Source organism: Lithobates pipiens, unplaced genomic scaffold (genome assembly GCF_037356315.1).
Source record: "Lithobates pipiens isolate NorthernLeopardFrog02 unplaced genomic scaffold, aLitPip1_a1.2 Scaffold_18, whole genome shotgun sequence".
In the NCBI taxonomy this organism is placed as follows: domain Eukaryota; kingdom Metazoa; phylum Chordata; class Amphibia; order Anura; family Ranidae; genus Lithobates; species Lithobates pipiens.
Genome location: NW_027507758.1, coordinates 540,398,638 through 540,414,902, shown reverse-complemented (window position 1 = coordinate 540,414,902; position 16,265 = coordinate 540,398,638). Strand labels below are relative to the sequence as shown.

The 16,265-nt window shown below is 41.0% G+C and overlaps 1 protein-coding gene across 1 annotated transcript in view; it reads left to right on the top strand.

Moving 5' to 3' along the window:
- Positions 1-1,409: 1,409 nt before the first annotated feature.
- MATN3 (matrilin 3) overlaps positions 1,410-16,265 on the top strand; it is a 44,118-nt gene continuing 29,262 nt past the window's right edge. The window contains exons 1-2 of the mRNA XM_077488830.1: positions 1,410-1,772; positions 11,413-11,982. Of these exons, the coding sequence (XP_077344956.1) occupies positions 1,529-1,772; positions 11,413-11,982 (814 nt within the window). The 5' untranslated portion in view covers positions 1,410-1,528. The remainder of the gene's footprint in view (positions 1,773-11,412; positions 11,983-16,265) is intronic.

Sequence of the window (16,265 nt, the reverse complement as noted above, 5' to 3'; positions counted from 1 at the left end):
ATAGGCAGCACTGATATGCACTGGTGGGCACAGATGAGGCATCATGGCTCTCCCTGTTCAGGACCGACATGCCTCTGACAGAAGCCCATAATCGGCTTTTTCTTCTCATGCTGTCAGCATAAGGGGGGAAAAAAAAGCTGATTACTGATCTTCTGTTTACATCACGTGCTAAGCTGTCATTGGCTGGCAGCTGATCACATGGTAAGGGGTCGGGATTGGCCCCTTACTACAATATGTGATCAGCCGAGTCACATTGACTCAGTGATCACAGAGCGCGCAGGCAGCTCAAGCATGGGAGGACTTGCATAGAGGCCCTCCCGGCAATTAAGGCCCAAGCTGTAGCAGTCTTTCACCTCAAGCACGGCGGGAGTAGGTTAAAGCATGATAAGTATGAATACACTAACCAATTTGAACAAGCTAGAATTCAACCTAAATTTAAAGCATTATTAAACCCAAAACCAACAATGTAATATATTGCAGCTTACCAATTGTTAGATGTGGTGGCTTCATTATTTACTTTCTTTTAGGCCTTTTTTCCTCTGTTTTGCCTGGTGATCTGGCCAGCAACACACCTCCTGTATTATAGAGCACCCACTCTGAATGAAGGAGCACAGGGGGGCAGATTTGGACAGCAACCATTGTTAGTCTGGGGAGAGGGGAGTGTTACATGGACTAGCAGATTTTGATACACTAACAAATGGAAGCCAAACTCCGGCTAATGCTTTATAATCAGTTACAGCAAACAGTTTTTTCACTTTTGGGATAAAAGCTTTACATAAATGAAGTAGACCATTATAAGCACACCTGTCAGTGTCAAATAGTTTGTCTTATCCCTGTAGAGAGGGGAGGCTCCCAAAGAGAAAAGTAGGTACTATAGGTAATACTTCTAGTTTGACTTAATGCAAAAAAAAGGCTTTAGCCCAAAAGACCTTGCTCTTTTGAAAAACAACAGACTTACTGGTCGAATCACTAGTTGAAAATAGAAGAAAACCTAAAAAAGAAAATGAATGCAGACATCACATCTAAGAATTAGCAAGCTGCAATGCAATAAATATCTGCTTTTGGATTTAATACCGCTTTAAATCTTTTAGCGGCAAGAATAAAATTGCCAGTGTAGCCTTAGGCCAATACTTATCTATAGAATAGTCCAAACTTTTTGCACTGAAAGCCACAACGACTTCTCAGCCTTTTCCCGTTTTAGCCTTTCATTTTAGAATAGGTTGCATTCTTTAACAGAGAACATATTATCATAGTGTGAAATGCCTCATGTTTTTAATGGATACGTGTGAAGCTCTTGTTCAGGTCTATGGCTCTTTAAGGGTCATTCTACTTGCACGCATATTAGGATGTTAGGTTTGGGAGGCACAGGATTGGTTTTTCCCTGGTGTGTAGAACTCAGGAAGAATAGGCGGAGCTTCCAATGGTCAGTGCTGGATTACTAGACACCTGGCAGACGGCTTTCTGCATACACTATCTGTCTTTGTAGGCATTTTGCAGAGAGAATCCGTGTCTCTGTGTGTTCAGCAGCATGATTCCCTTGCTCAGCCGAGCTGTGCTTTTCCTTTTTGTCTTTGTACTGGTGGCTGTTCATGGAACTCATTACAGGATGTATGGATACCCCATTCAAAGGAGCTACATCTTCCCTCCTCCTCTGGTCCATGGCAGTGCAATGCTACCAGTGCCCAGACCCGGTGTGTTAGCCAGTCCTCCTCATGCTGGCAATGTTCGTCTCAAGCCAGACACCAGGACACTACAAGTAAACCAACCAACAGGTAGGTGCACCAAGCCTTGAACAGGATTGTTATGACTGCTGCAAATGAAAATGGACAAGATGGTAGAACAGCCGTCAGCTGTTCATTGGGTTGTCCCTTATATTTATTAAAAATCTTTCTATAGTTTTTCTCACCCTGTGTCCAAATGATAAAAACCTGATCAACTGAAGAATCTGTAGAAGAATACTGTCCAAGATTCAAATAAAAAAAAAAAATCCTTTAAACTGGTGCCATGGTAAAATCCAACCCTGTTTCTTCTTATCAGGTAGGGTTGTTGTCACCAAGCAACCTAAACTTTCACATTTAAAATGCATGTCCAACACACAACTAATCTTGGGCAGTTGTGTCAATGCCACAATACCAGGCCTCTTAATTTTTATTACAATAATATGCAACATTTTATTTGGGCTACATTCACACCTGTGCAACTCCAAAGTCTCCAGACTATGTAACTGATATGCAACTTTGGATGGATGGGACTTGGATGTGACTTGCTGTCCCTCTGCAAACTCAGATTCACTGTTGCATGTAAAACACTCAAATACAACTTTCATGCAACCTTTGAGAGATAACATTGAAGTCTATGGCCCTCAAGTTGCATGAAAATTGGACCAAAAAATTGCATTAATTATTTTGAGGTCACTGCAATCTTAAGTTGCACATATATGAATAGTTCTCATTGGAAAAAAAGTGGCTATCAAGCAGGGTTCACAGGGTTCCTTCAGATGTTGCCATGGGTTCCTTGAACGATGAACAATTTCTTCTACTTGTGACACCCATGATCTTTTTAGTTATCTGTAAGGGGAAAGCCTTCCTACTGATCACATATGTGAGAACCATTCTTCCCACTGACCACCACATTAATGTACAATGAGTTGTTGATAAGGTAATTGTTATGAGAGGTTCCCTGAGACTGGAAAGTTGTGTTAATATTAAAAATGGTGAGAAAGGCCACATTACAGGAATGAATGACTCACTACCATACAACCAAACAATCCTTGTTCCCAGGTTTGCCCACTCAATAAAATCTTTGTGTAGGTCTTGCCTCCGTATTGTGCTTTTCATTTATTTTAGATTTCAAGGAAAATTTAGTTCTAGAATCCCTGACAAATATTAAAGCTCAATAAACAAACTTCAATTCATCAGTGTCAACCCAATAAAATATTAGTTTTGGATGAATTGACTGTTTACATCATCTGGGAAGTTTAATCCAATTACATAAATTCCTGACTTAACTGACTTTTGGCAATTGTATGTATTACTAATATCTAGGAGGAAATGTTGGTTCATTAACTATTCCAGACAGATTAGCGCACAAATTCAATGGTTTTCTGCTCTCTACATTTATCCGGAACATTAAGAATAATAGTCTCCCAGTAGCCTCCATCTTCCCAAAATAGGACCAATCTTTTCCTAGATGATAGGACGGAGGTTTGAGTTTAGGGAGATGCAGGGTTCGTCTTGAATTCTACTTGTTTGCAGTTCAACAAACAGATGAGGGAAACAGTCTTTTTACCCTCCTGCTGCATTGAAACTCCACCTGTGCATTTATATGGCTGCACAGACACACTTGTATACACAATACTGGAAACCGTCAAAGGTAGTGCTGTAGGTGCAGTAATAAATACACATTCAAAACTATTTAGAATAGGCTTTATGTTTGGCCCTGGATGGAAACCAATTTCTCTATTGGGGTAACTGGGCATTCTTCTTAAGGCTCTGTTTCCACTAGTGCGACTTTTCATGCGACTTTGGACACATAAAGTCGTACTACAAGTCACAGCCTATTGATTTTAATGGCACCCATTCCAATCTTTGCGACTTAAAGTTGCAGCGACTTTGAAAAGTTTTCTGCACTACTTTGATGTAACTTTCTTGCCACTTGAGTGCCAGAGAGTGTAAAGTTGCATCAAAGTTGCAACTTAACAAAATGGGGAAAGTTCTGGGGGATAAAACATATTTAGAGTGACTTCAGGAACTTAATATGCACAATCTGGAGGAAAGAAGGGAAAGGGGAGACATGACTGAAACCTTTAAATACATCAAGGGGTGAACAAGGTTCAGGAAGGCGTTTTTTTTTTCAATATGAAACGAAAATCAAGAACTAGGGGACATGACCCCAAACCAACTGGAGGAAAGTTCGAAACTATTTTTAGAAAGTATTATTTTACTGAAAGGGTAGTTGATGCTTGGAATAAACTTCCAGTAGAGGTAGTGAGCCAGTCAATGGCTTCAAACATGCTTGGGGTAAACATAGATCTATACTCAGACAATAAAGTTAACAAACAAAAAAGAAAAAAACATGAAAAAAAAAAAATGGGCAGACTCGATGGTCTTTTTCCACCATCACTTTTCTATGTTTCTAAGTTGGACTCCAAAGTTGCACTCGAATTCTTGTGACTTTGAAGTCACACTAGTGGTAATGGAGCCTAAATCATGTTTATCTTTTCCACAAAAATTATAATTTCTGTAGCAGATCTAAAAAGAGAGTCAAGAGATACTAGCAGATTTTATCCATCCATCCATATGTACAGTATGTGGATTATTTAAAGGGCAACTCCACACATGACTGATATTTCAGGTTATAGATTGACGACATCAAGGTTAATCTTTTTTAGTTGTCTCCTTTCTGGACCCAAACATGGTCTCTTGTTTCAAGATCAGAGGCTTATTAGGTGTTAGAAGGATCACTTTACAGTTTTTTTTTTTTATTGTGGATAATGCAACAAAATTTGTAAAACCTCTTGTCGCAAAAGAGAAGTTACACTGTAAACTGGGTGGTAATTTGACACAATGGCATCCATTAGTATACTGTACACAATGGAAAACCACTAATTAGCTATAAACTTTTATAAAAAACTATTAAAAGATAATCTGTGGTTGCTGACCATTTTAATTTCACTGATCTGATTACAATAAAATGATTCCCAATTGGCTGTTATGAGTTATTGCTCTTTACACATTACCATTGCTTATTGCACTGCCCTACTATATATTCCAACATTTCCAATGGAATAATAAGAGTAGAATTACTACCCAAAAGAACTAGATTGTACAATATTAAATAAAAAAGTCAGTCATGAATATCATTCTACAAACATTTTTATATAAATGCTCATTTTTTAATTGAGTGTTGCATAAGTTTTTATGTTTTTATCTATAATATTTAAACCATCAGATACACAGTTGTATATAAATACTTATTTTTTAATTGCCTGTTGCATAAGTTTTTTTTTGTTTTTATTTATAACATTTAAGCCATCAGATACAAAGTTGTATCACTATAATCTTTACTTGGCAAAATCATTTTTAGCTTTCAGCATTTATTAAAGGTATTGTTAAGATTTAGAAAAAAAAATCCCCACTTTAAGTTTTCGTATTTATATTTTTAAACATATTGGACAGCTGTGTAGGTCCCTCTGAAAGATACAGTATGTGATGTACTGGTATAGAAACCTGGCTACTTGAGTTTTTTTGTATATTACATTTTATTAAATATTTTACACGAGTTACATTCAGAAAGCACATTGTCTGGGATAACATGATCCCATATAGCATAACCTTATTAAAACAAGAATATAACATTCCTTCATAACAGTTCCTACAGACTGAAAATAAAATCAATATGAATATGCACTACCACCTGTTCATCAAGAACATCTATAACATGGTTACCAGTGTTTCCCATGTAAAAAAAGAACTGCCCCAAAAAAAAGGAAGAGAAAAAAAAAAGAAAACACACACACACACATATCTATCTGGGGGGGCTCTTTCCCGACCAAAGAATGATCCTCTAATGGTCCTTCTGAAAGATACAGTATATGATTCACTAGTATAGTAACTTGGCTACTTGAGTTGTATTTTATTTTTCTTGGGAGAGGGGGGGGGGGGGCAATTACTTTAATAATCAACCCTTGTGAAGGGAGGTTGATCTTATTTACATTGTTATTGGCAGCCCTGGAGTGAGATGGTCTAACAACTGGATAGACCTTAGAATGGCAACTAAGCATTTTATGTTGATGTTACATATATATAAAACATTGAATGCATTTTTATTATTTGGATGAAAGTGTTCTACATTTAATTCTAAGCTCGAAACATACATGAATAATAGGTAGCAATGAACGGCATTCAAGAAATAGAGAGAATGAGTTGATTGTGTGAACAGATGCAGACAGTGTGTCTCTCAAGAAGAGCCAAGTTTCCTTCTAAAGACAAATGTTTACATTGAACAGGAGAAGTAAAAAACGCCAATGATAGATAGTTGAGCTCTGAGCAAGTCACACCATTTGGATAATGCAGCTCCCAAAGGTCCCTCCAATACCAGCTTAGTAGGGAATCACTGGAGGGCAAAGTTTCTCATCAAGATTGCTGTTTTTTTTTTTTTTTTTCTGCCACACACTGGCATTCAGTACAGTCTGCAGGAATATTATATCCATACATTATGCTATACTATAATACTTCACTACTAGAACATATACGTTGACTTGAATGGGCTATTTTTTTTTACATCCTAATTAAGAGATTTATTTATAAGATAAATTGAAGCTGTCCAAAATGCTAATGTATTAAGCACCTGTCCCGAAGACTATCAAACCCTATGTGCTTGAAAAATGAAAACCTAAGTTTGGTTCTGCCTCCCATTGGTGCAGCTCCACTTCATTTAATTAAAAAAAAATAGCATACATACCCTTTTCCCTTCCTTCTGTCTAGTCACATGACCTCATGGATCCTCATCCTCAATGACTAGAGCGGTGATGGCGAACCTTTGCACCCCAGATGTTTTGGAACTACATTTCCCATGATGCTCTGGCACTATGTAGTGTACTGGAGCATCATGGCAAATGTAGTTCCAAAACATCTGGGGTGCCAAGGTTCGCCATCACTGGACTAGACGGTGGCACCATTCCCTGTGCACTTTCCATGCCCCCAGGGACAGGTCCAAGACTAGTTGACCACCTGGACTCACAGGAAGTGGGTTGAATGACATTGGGCATAATTCAACTTGGAGGAGAACCAGTGCAGACCCTTGGATTGATAAGTCCATGGGAGACAGCAAAGGAGGGGGTAAGTATTGCATCCAGAGCTGCTTTTTATGTTTTTAAAAAAGACCAGGCTCTGTTTTTTTAAAAATAATTCAATCTAGAATTGAGGTTTAAGATTACAGTGGCTAAACTGATATCTTATGTATGTATCTAGTTCATATGGCCTCATATAAAGTCCCATTTTTAGCTTTGGCTCAGTATTTCTGTAAACTGATATCTTATTTTCCTATTTTGTCCATAAACTAGAACAGTACCACCAGACCAGTGAGCCTGACTTCTGTGTGTAAATGGTTAAAAGTATACTATACAAAATCTATAGTAGCAAACAATCTAGTACTAATAAATCAGCATAGTCTTGTTTAAAATAGGTTGTGTAACTAACAAGATCGGTTTTTATGAGGAGGCAACCTCAAGCCATATATATTTTAGAACTTGCTAAAGCATTTTATTGTTTTTCATACTAGCCTTCCTTGTTTCTAGGATGTGAAAACTGCTGGACTCCCACTCCCAGCATTACAGGAGCAAAAAACAAGTTTGCATTTTCTCATTGAATATAAAGCATTGTCTAATTGGACAAGATAGAGAGGTGGGGCGATCATGGGGGTGATCTCCACCTTGTCCAATTAGAGAACACTTTGCATTCATTGAGAAAATGCAAAGTTCTCTTTGAATGGCACCTGTGCCAAGTAAGCGACTACCTGTGTTAGTAGCAGGGCATCCACTCAGTATGGGAGTTGGAAGCTAGTGGAGATTGCTGGCTTAGAATTGTCTACTGCAGTGATTTCAATCCTCCATGGGGATCTCACATGAATGGCACACACATACTTACATTAGTCCAAGCTGGACCAAGGCAACTATGTAAAAACTGCCATACCTAAACTTCAGCTTTACTTCACTGTCCATTCTAATGAAGTTTTAATAAAACAGCTACTTTCATAATTACAAGCCCCAAGTATAGATTTTTTTTTACATCGATTGCTCTTTTCTCCAAGATTGCCAGAGGAGGAGTCACCCCATCACAAGGCATTTTGCAAGCTGAGCACTTATATTCTTAAAGTGAACTCAAGAGAACCTGTCACCAGAACAGGTGTCCTCACTGGAAGATTCTCCTGTACCTCTTGCTCCTAGCTGGAAGAGTTTTGGAATTCCCATCACATTTTGTCTTGGTGAAGAGAATATTAAAGGGCAAATCAGACAGCAAAAAAAGAGAGGGGTTCTGACCCTTCCCGGTTTATCCAAAACTTAAACCAAATAGTCCTTTAATACACTTCAAAACAATTTGTTAGTGGTCTAGGAATGTCCTAAATTTGCTTACCCCACAAGGGGTCACTTGGGAACATCCTGGTGAGGTGACACCAAATACTACAGAAAAAGTGTAATATGTATGGGTTTAAAATCAACAATGGATGAAGTAGGAGTGGTCCATGTAAAAGTTGTACCTAGTAAAAGATAGGGAGGAAGAGCAAACGTGTGTATGCTCATATGGAGCGTAAGACCCCTTTTGAATTGTGCATACTGCAGTTCTCCAGAATTTTGGGGTTCCCGGATGGCTTTCAGCAGCAGATTGATGTAATTGCCAAGGATCAGCACCCAGAGGTGACTACTTTGCTTCTGCAAATTTACTTTAGTAGGTTAACTGTAATGACAGGTGCACTTTATACAGAGCACAGTGATGTATGGCTTGAAGTATAAAGTGAGGCAAAGTGCACCTCAGTTGCCAATGTTTAAAAAATATTGTCCAGAAACACCTATTTTAGTTGTGCGTCCAACAAGCCATTGTAAGAGAAATATGTACTTTAATTAAAGTGGAAGTAAACCCATTGATTTAAACAGTTAAAAAAAAAAAGGCAAGCCGAGAATGCTAACTGCACATTGGCTGTGCTCTCAGCCAAACTATCAAACCATCCAATGGCTGGTATCATAACGAATCACATGTGCAGCACCATAGCAATTGAAGATTAAACAGAGGCAAAGATGGCAGCTTCCTTGGCTGAATTTAATTTTAAAATACTGTATATGCAGGAAGGATATTTTATATATAATATCAAATTATTTATGTATTTGTTTAGCTAACTACAACTTTTAGTCTTTGCAGTCTATGTATCAAAAATTATGTGTAAAAAAAATTAGGCCCTAATAAAATGTACAACATAAACGAGAACCTACCCTTGTATAAAGAAACATATTCCAACAGAGGTTGTCCCCAGAAATACCAAAAAATATGGTCGAAATGGTTGGAGGAACCATCCACGGCATAGAGGGGCGTACATAGAACCTGAATAAATGATACCCTTTCCCCCTAGCCTGATCTCCTATTGTACTTTCCCCCCCTCATGTAGACCTGTAGCCGTGAGCGAGGTATGATCTGTGCCCCTTTGCACCCCACACATATATGGGAGCCTGGGAGTAGCATCCTTACCATCTCTGCAGATTTCATCGGTGGGTACCACACCCCACTTAGCATGGTGGGGACCGAAGCTGCGATGTAACACCACATTATACTGCTGTACATATGCTGGTTCATGTGAAGGTCACTACTATGCTCTTTATTGTACTCAATGTTGTTTGTTTGTACGTGTCTTTAAGGCCAATAAACAGATTTATGAAAAATGTACAACATAGTGAATACAGTGCAGGGGTCAATAGTATAACGTACAACATAGCATATACAATACAGGGGTCAAGAGTAGCATACAATATAGTGTATATATAGTGCCCCCTTTAGAGTGCAGTCCCTTTTTAGATCACATTGCTTCCTTTACAGAGCAGTCCCCTTTTAGATCACATTACCCCCTTTACAGAGCAGTCCCTTTTATATAACAGTACCCCCTTTAGAGTGCAGTCCCCTTTTAGATCACATTGCTTCCTTTACAGAGCAGTCTCCTTTTAGATCACATTGCCCTCATTACAGAGCAGTCCCCTTTTAGATCATATTGCCCCCTTTACAGAGCAGTCCCCTTTTAGATCGCATTGCCCCCTTTACAGAGCAGTCCCCTTTTAGATCGCATTGCCCCCTTTACAGAGCAGTCCCCTTTTAGATCGCATTGCCCCCTTTACAGAGCAGTCCCCTTTTAGATCACATTGCCCCTTTACAGAGCAGTCCCTTTTTAGATCACATTGCTCCTTTACAGAGCAGTCCCTTTTTAGTTCTCATTGCCCCCTTTACAGAGCAGTCCCCTTTTAGATCACATCGCCCTTTACAGAGCAGTCCCCTTTTAGATCACATTGCCCCCTTTACAGAGCAGTCCCCTTTTAGATCACATCACCCCTTTACAGAGCAGTCCCCTTTTAGATCACATCACCCTTTTACAGAGCAGTCCCCTTTTAGATCACATTTCCCCCTTTACAGAGCAGGGGCTGTCACTGGATCAAGAAGAGAGGGGAAATCTTCCATTGGGGAGATGTGTTCTGCTGATCTCTCTAAAAGGGGATTTACCACACTTTAGAGAAGTTTCCTCTTATTTCCTGTTGTGTGCAGGATAGGAAATATCTTCAGTGGGACACAGATGGGAAAAAAAAGGGGTTTTAAACATTCCATAATCTATCTAAAATGAAAAAAGGTTCTGGCTGTAGATATACATTAACACCCACAGTTTTTCTTGACAACAGTGAAACTATTTTACCATCACCAAAGAAAAATTTCAAGTGTTAATTATTTACAAATTTAAAATTTTCACATTTCAAAAAACATTTTTAGGCCTCTTTCACACTAACGTCCCGTTCAGGCCCGCCTGTCAGTTTTTCAGGCGGACCTGAACGGGTGCTCCATAGAGGTCTATGGAGCGTTGGATGTCAGCGGTGACATGTCCGCTGACATCCGACCCGCTCCGATCCGAAAAAGTGTAACGGAGGAAAAAGCTATTTTTCCATCCGTCTGCGGATCGGATGACGACGGGCACTGGGGTCCGTCGTCATCCGATCTCCCATAGGGGAGAGCGGCGCTGTGACAGGTCCGTCCCTGCGCAGTGTGCAGAGACGGAGCTGTCATTTCCCTGCTCAGCGGGGATCGGCGGAGTGATCCCCGCTGAGCAAACGGACATCCACGGGGCGGATCAGAACTGATCCGCCCCGTGTGAAAGGACCCTTAAGCTTGTGAATCAAACTGCATTATCACACACAGAAAGTAATAATGCTTCTTTAAATGACACATAACAGTGTGAGTGTGTTTATATAAAAAGAATTAGCATAGCTGTTTGTCCATTAAAACTACATGTAAATTCATTCTGTGAGAGTGGGGTAAAATCTAATGTTCTCAGGCTATCTATAAAAAAATACATGTGAATAGAGAGAGAATGCTACTTTATGGCCACTAGATGGAGCTGAGGAACATTCTTATTTCTTTGTGTTAAATGCCATCTTGTGGCTATAAAGTGGTATTCTCTCCATTCACTCAGTTGATCTGCAGAGGATATAGCCTGAGAATATTCAATGTTGCCCCAATTATACAGAACTAATTTACATTTTGATGCATGAACAGCTTTTCAAATTGTTTTGAAATACTCCCCTATGTATTAACAGTCATAATTCACCAGGTTCATTACTTTCTCCAGGCCTAGTTGTCTCTCACACCTATCTCTGCACTATTATCTTCACAGAGACTGCTTGTAAGAGCAGGCCCATGGATCTGGTATTTATGATTGACAGTTCCCGCAGCGTCCGTCCTCAAGAGTTTGAGAAAGTCAAGATTTTCCTTTCCGATATGATTGACACCCTAGACACGGGCGAAAGGGCAACTCGAGTGGCCGTGGTGAATTATGCCAGTACAGTCAAGATCGAATTCTTTCTAAAGACCCACTTCAATAAAGCTACCATGAAGAATGCAGTCTCTTTCATCAACCCATTATCCACTGGCACAATGACAGGCCTTGCCATACAGACCGCCCTTGAGGAGGCATTTACAGAGCAGTCAGGAGCCCGTCCTGTGTCCCTCGGGATTCCCAAAGTAGCAATCATTGTCACAGATGGAAGACCCCAAGACAGGGTGCAGGATGTAGCTGCCAGGGCTCGGGCCTCTGGAATTCAGATATACGCGGTGGGAGTGGACAGGGCAGACATGCAGTCTCTTAAGTTGATGGCAAGTGAACCACTTGAAGAGCATGTGTTTTATGTGGAGACTTATGGAGTCATTGAAAAACTCACTTCAAAGTTTAAGGAATCTCTTTGTGGTAAGTTGTACACACATATATACCAAACCAGTGCAATAAGTATAAATTCCAGGTATGGCAGCTTTTACATACACTATATTGTCAAAGGTATTGGTACACCTGCCTTTACATGGACGTGAACGTAAAAGGGTTGTAAAGGTAGAAGTTTTTTTTTTTTATCTTAATGCATTCTATGCTTTAAGATAAAAAAAAATAATCTTCTGTGTGCATCAGCCTCACAGCACCCCCTAATACTTACCTGAGTCCCATCTCTATCCAGGGATGGGCACGAGTCCCTCGGCCGTCCGAGACTCTTCCCCTGATTGGCTAAGACACAGCAGCGGTGCCATTGTTCTATCGTGTTGAGGTCAAGACTTTGTGCAGGCCAGTCAAGTTCCTCCACCCCAAACTTGCTCATCCATGTGTTTATGGACCTTGCTTTGTGCACTGGTCCAAATCATTTGGTGTAGGGGGGGATTATGGTGCGGGGTTGTTTTTCAGGGGTTGTTAGATCCAGTCAAGGCAACTCTTAAGGCGTCAGCATATCAAGACATTTTGGACAATTTCATGCTCCCAACTTTGTGGGAACAGTTTTGGGTTGGCCCCTTCCTGTTCCAAAATGACTGCGCTCCAGTGGACAAATAAGGTCAATAAAGACATGGATAAGCGAGTTTGGGGAGAAGGAACTTGACTGACCTGCACAGAGTCCTGACCTAAATCCAATAAAACACCCTTGGGATGAATTAGAGCAGAAAATGCGAGTCAGGCCTTCTCATCCACATCAGTACCTAACCTCACAAATACACTTCTGGAAGAATGAACAGATATTCCCAAAGACACACTCCTAAACCTTGTGGACAGCTTTCCCAGAAGAGTTGAAGCTGTAATAGCTGCAAAGGGTGGCCCAACTTAAAATTGAACCCTACAGACTAAGACTGGGATGCCATTAAATTTCTTCTGTGTGTAAAGGCAGGCGTCACACTACTTTTGATAAAATAGTGTATTTACATTTGTCCAGCTTGGACCAATGTAAGTATGTACTAGAAATCACAGTAGCAGGCACCACTACTATAGTGATCTCCATTAGCTTCCAGGTCCTGTGCCAAGCTGCTGTATTGTAAACACAGGAGGTTGTGCAGCAGACACAGGTGATGTTCAGGGAACACTTTACATTTTTTCAAATCATGCAAAGCGTTCCCTGATTGGATGAGGTTGAGAGGCAAAATGGTGACGTCATGCTCTTCACCTCATCCAATCAGGGAACACTTTGCATTGAATAGCACCTATGTTGAGTAAGTAACCTCTTGTGTTCAGTAAACAGCAATGAAGCTGCTCAGCGGGAGTCCCAGAAGCTAGTTGAAATCACTGTAGTAGCAGTGCTTACTACAGTGATTTTCGTTTTCCAAGAGCAGGTATGGCACCTTCATACTTACATTGGTTCAAGTTGGACAACTATGACTATGTACAAATTTACAAAATTGGAATTTAGCTTTAAAACAAACTGTTTTATTCTAATTATTCAGTTTTATTTCTAATTTGAATTTCTGAATTTTGAAGGCTTATGTGATGTTTTGGCTCTATAAAATCTAGGCACAAGTGTTTATTCAATGGCAATGAACACATAAAAAGTACACATTGATAGTTTTTGTCCACTAAAATAATGTAATGCAGTGACCATGCTGGGTGCTACCTTAATGTACACACAGCATTGTTGTTCTATAATCTGTAGACCTATTGGAGTTTGGCAAAGCCAGATTTGTTTGGGGGTATGTTTTATGGAAAATATAAGGATGTTTAAAAATGATTTTCTTTTCTTTTTTATTCTAATACATTGTGATGATTGAAGCAGAAGTATCAGCAGTTTTTGATTGGTCTTGATATTTGCAAGTAGATCGGTTTGATTCAAGGAGAACCCCACAATTCAGAAATCAAAAAAATGGTGATTATAGGAAGACTTTGCTGCTGTTGTCAGTGGGAGGGATAGTGCCTCATTGTTGGTATCAATGAAAGGAATTATGCTCCATCGTTGGTGTCAATGAGAAGAATTTTGGTATTTTTATGGTGTCAGTGAGAGGAATTGTGGCCCACCGTTGGTATCAATGGAAGGAATTATGCTCCATCGTTGGTGTCAGTGAGAAGAATTTTAGTCCTTTGATGGTGTCAGTGGGAGGAATTGTGGCCCATCGTTGATATCAATGGAAGGAATTATGCCTCATCAGTGTCAGTGGGAAGAATTGCAGCCTTTTGATGGTGTCAGCAGGAGGAATTGTGCCGCATTGTTGTTGTCAGTGGGAGGAATAGTGGCCCATCGTTGGTATCAATGGAAGTAATTATGCCCCATCGTTGTTGTCAGTGAGAATTTTGGTCTTTTGATGGTGTCAGTGGGAGGAATTGTGGCCCACCGTTGGTATCAATGGAAGGAATTATGCTCCATCGTTGGTGTCAGTAAGAAGAATTTAAGTCCTTTGAAGGTGTCAGTGGGAGGAATTGTGGCCCATCGTTGGTATCAGTGGAAGCAATTATGCCCCATCAGTGTCAGTGGGAAGAATTGTGGCCTTTTGATGGTGTCAGTGGAAGGAATAGTGCCCCATTGTTGGTGTCAGTGAGAGGAATTATGCCCCATTGTTGATGTTAGTGGATAAAATGGTTCCCTAAGGGCCAGATAAAGGCCATCACCCAGTGACCCAATGACCCAGTTTGGAGGCAGCTGCCGTACAGCATCTGGCCAAAATCTCTACATTGTTGCAGACACAAGATTTCTCTTGTGTCAATGCCACATTGATCACATCGTCCTTTAATAAGACAATGCTGCACTATACCCAAAGGTTTGTAACAGCAACAAAAGTATTCATATAAAAGTAGAGCATTGAAATCTTCCATTGTAGGTTCAACTAATTTAAACCACTAGGGGGCTCTATCTGGCATAGAAAACTAATAGAGGGGGTTTATAATAGTATGAAATAGTTGTACCCAATGATATTAGATGATTGTTTGTCACAAGTGTTGCCAACTCAGATATTATTTTTAATGACAGTGCACAGTGTGCCACATGTATGCAAAATTGGTGCAACAGTTTCAGGATGGATACCGCTTTGACAGTGGGTTGCCCTTCTGGAAGCTTGCATTAGAGATCTGGAGGAGTAAGTTGCAACACTGAGCAGAAAAGACAACCTTGAAAGGGGTCATCTGCTCGCCGAGCAGATAGTCAGTAGGGTTGGTGTGGAGGGTGGAGGGGCAAGTCAGGATTAATAATTTGTCACCAGGATCACCTCAACCGAATGTATTGTTGTCTCCCTGGTGCTAGGGTTCGGCATGTGGTAGACCGGGTTGATAAATTACTGGGAGGGGCTGGGCATGACTCAGCTGTCTTGGTTCACGTTGGAACCAATGACAGAACACATGAAAGGTGGAGGCTCCTTATGAATACATTTAATGAACTAGGCTGCAAGTTGAAGGGAAGGACCTCCAAGGTGATATTCTCTGAAATATTGCCTGTGCCATGCACAACACAGGAAAGGCAGGAGGAGATTAGAGAGCTGAATCTATGGCTAAAGACCTGGTGTAGGGAGGAGGGATTTGGGTTTCTAGAGCACTGGGCTGACTTTTCATTGGGGTGAAACCTATATGCTAAAGATGGTTTGCACCTTAATGGAAGGGGGTCTGCTGTGTTGGGGGAGAAGTTTATGGGAAGGGTGGAGTACCGTATATACTCGAGTATAAGCCGAGATTTTCAGCCTCTTTTTTGAGGCTGAAAGTGCCCCCCTCGGCTTATACTCGAGTCATCGCTGTCTGCCCGCTCGATCAGCGTGTCGAGCAGACAGACAGCGGCCATTCTGATTCAAAAGCCGCGCCTCCGGCTCCGCCTTCGCCTGTGATAGGCGGAACACTGAATTTCCCAGCAGCCTGTGTTCCGCCTATCACGGGCATCTTCTCATCCTCGTACTACGGACGAGGATGATACGACGTCCGTGATAGGCGGAACACAGGCTGCTGGGAAATTCAGTGTTCCGCCTATCACAGGCGAAGGAGGAGGCGCGGCTTTTGAATTTTACAATGGCCGCCGACGAAGAGGGCACGGGACGGAGGCAAGGCAAGGCACGGCACGGCACGGGACAGGACAGGACGGGACGGGACGGGACGAAGGCAAGGCACGACACGGGACAAAGGCTCGGGACACAGGTAGGCTGGACACACACACACACACACACACACACACACACACACACACACACACACACACACACATGGAGACACACACACACGGATGGATGGATGGATGGAGACACACACACACACAGGGATGG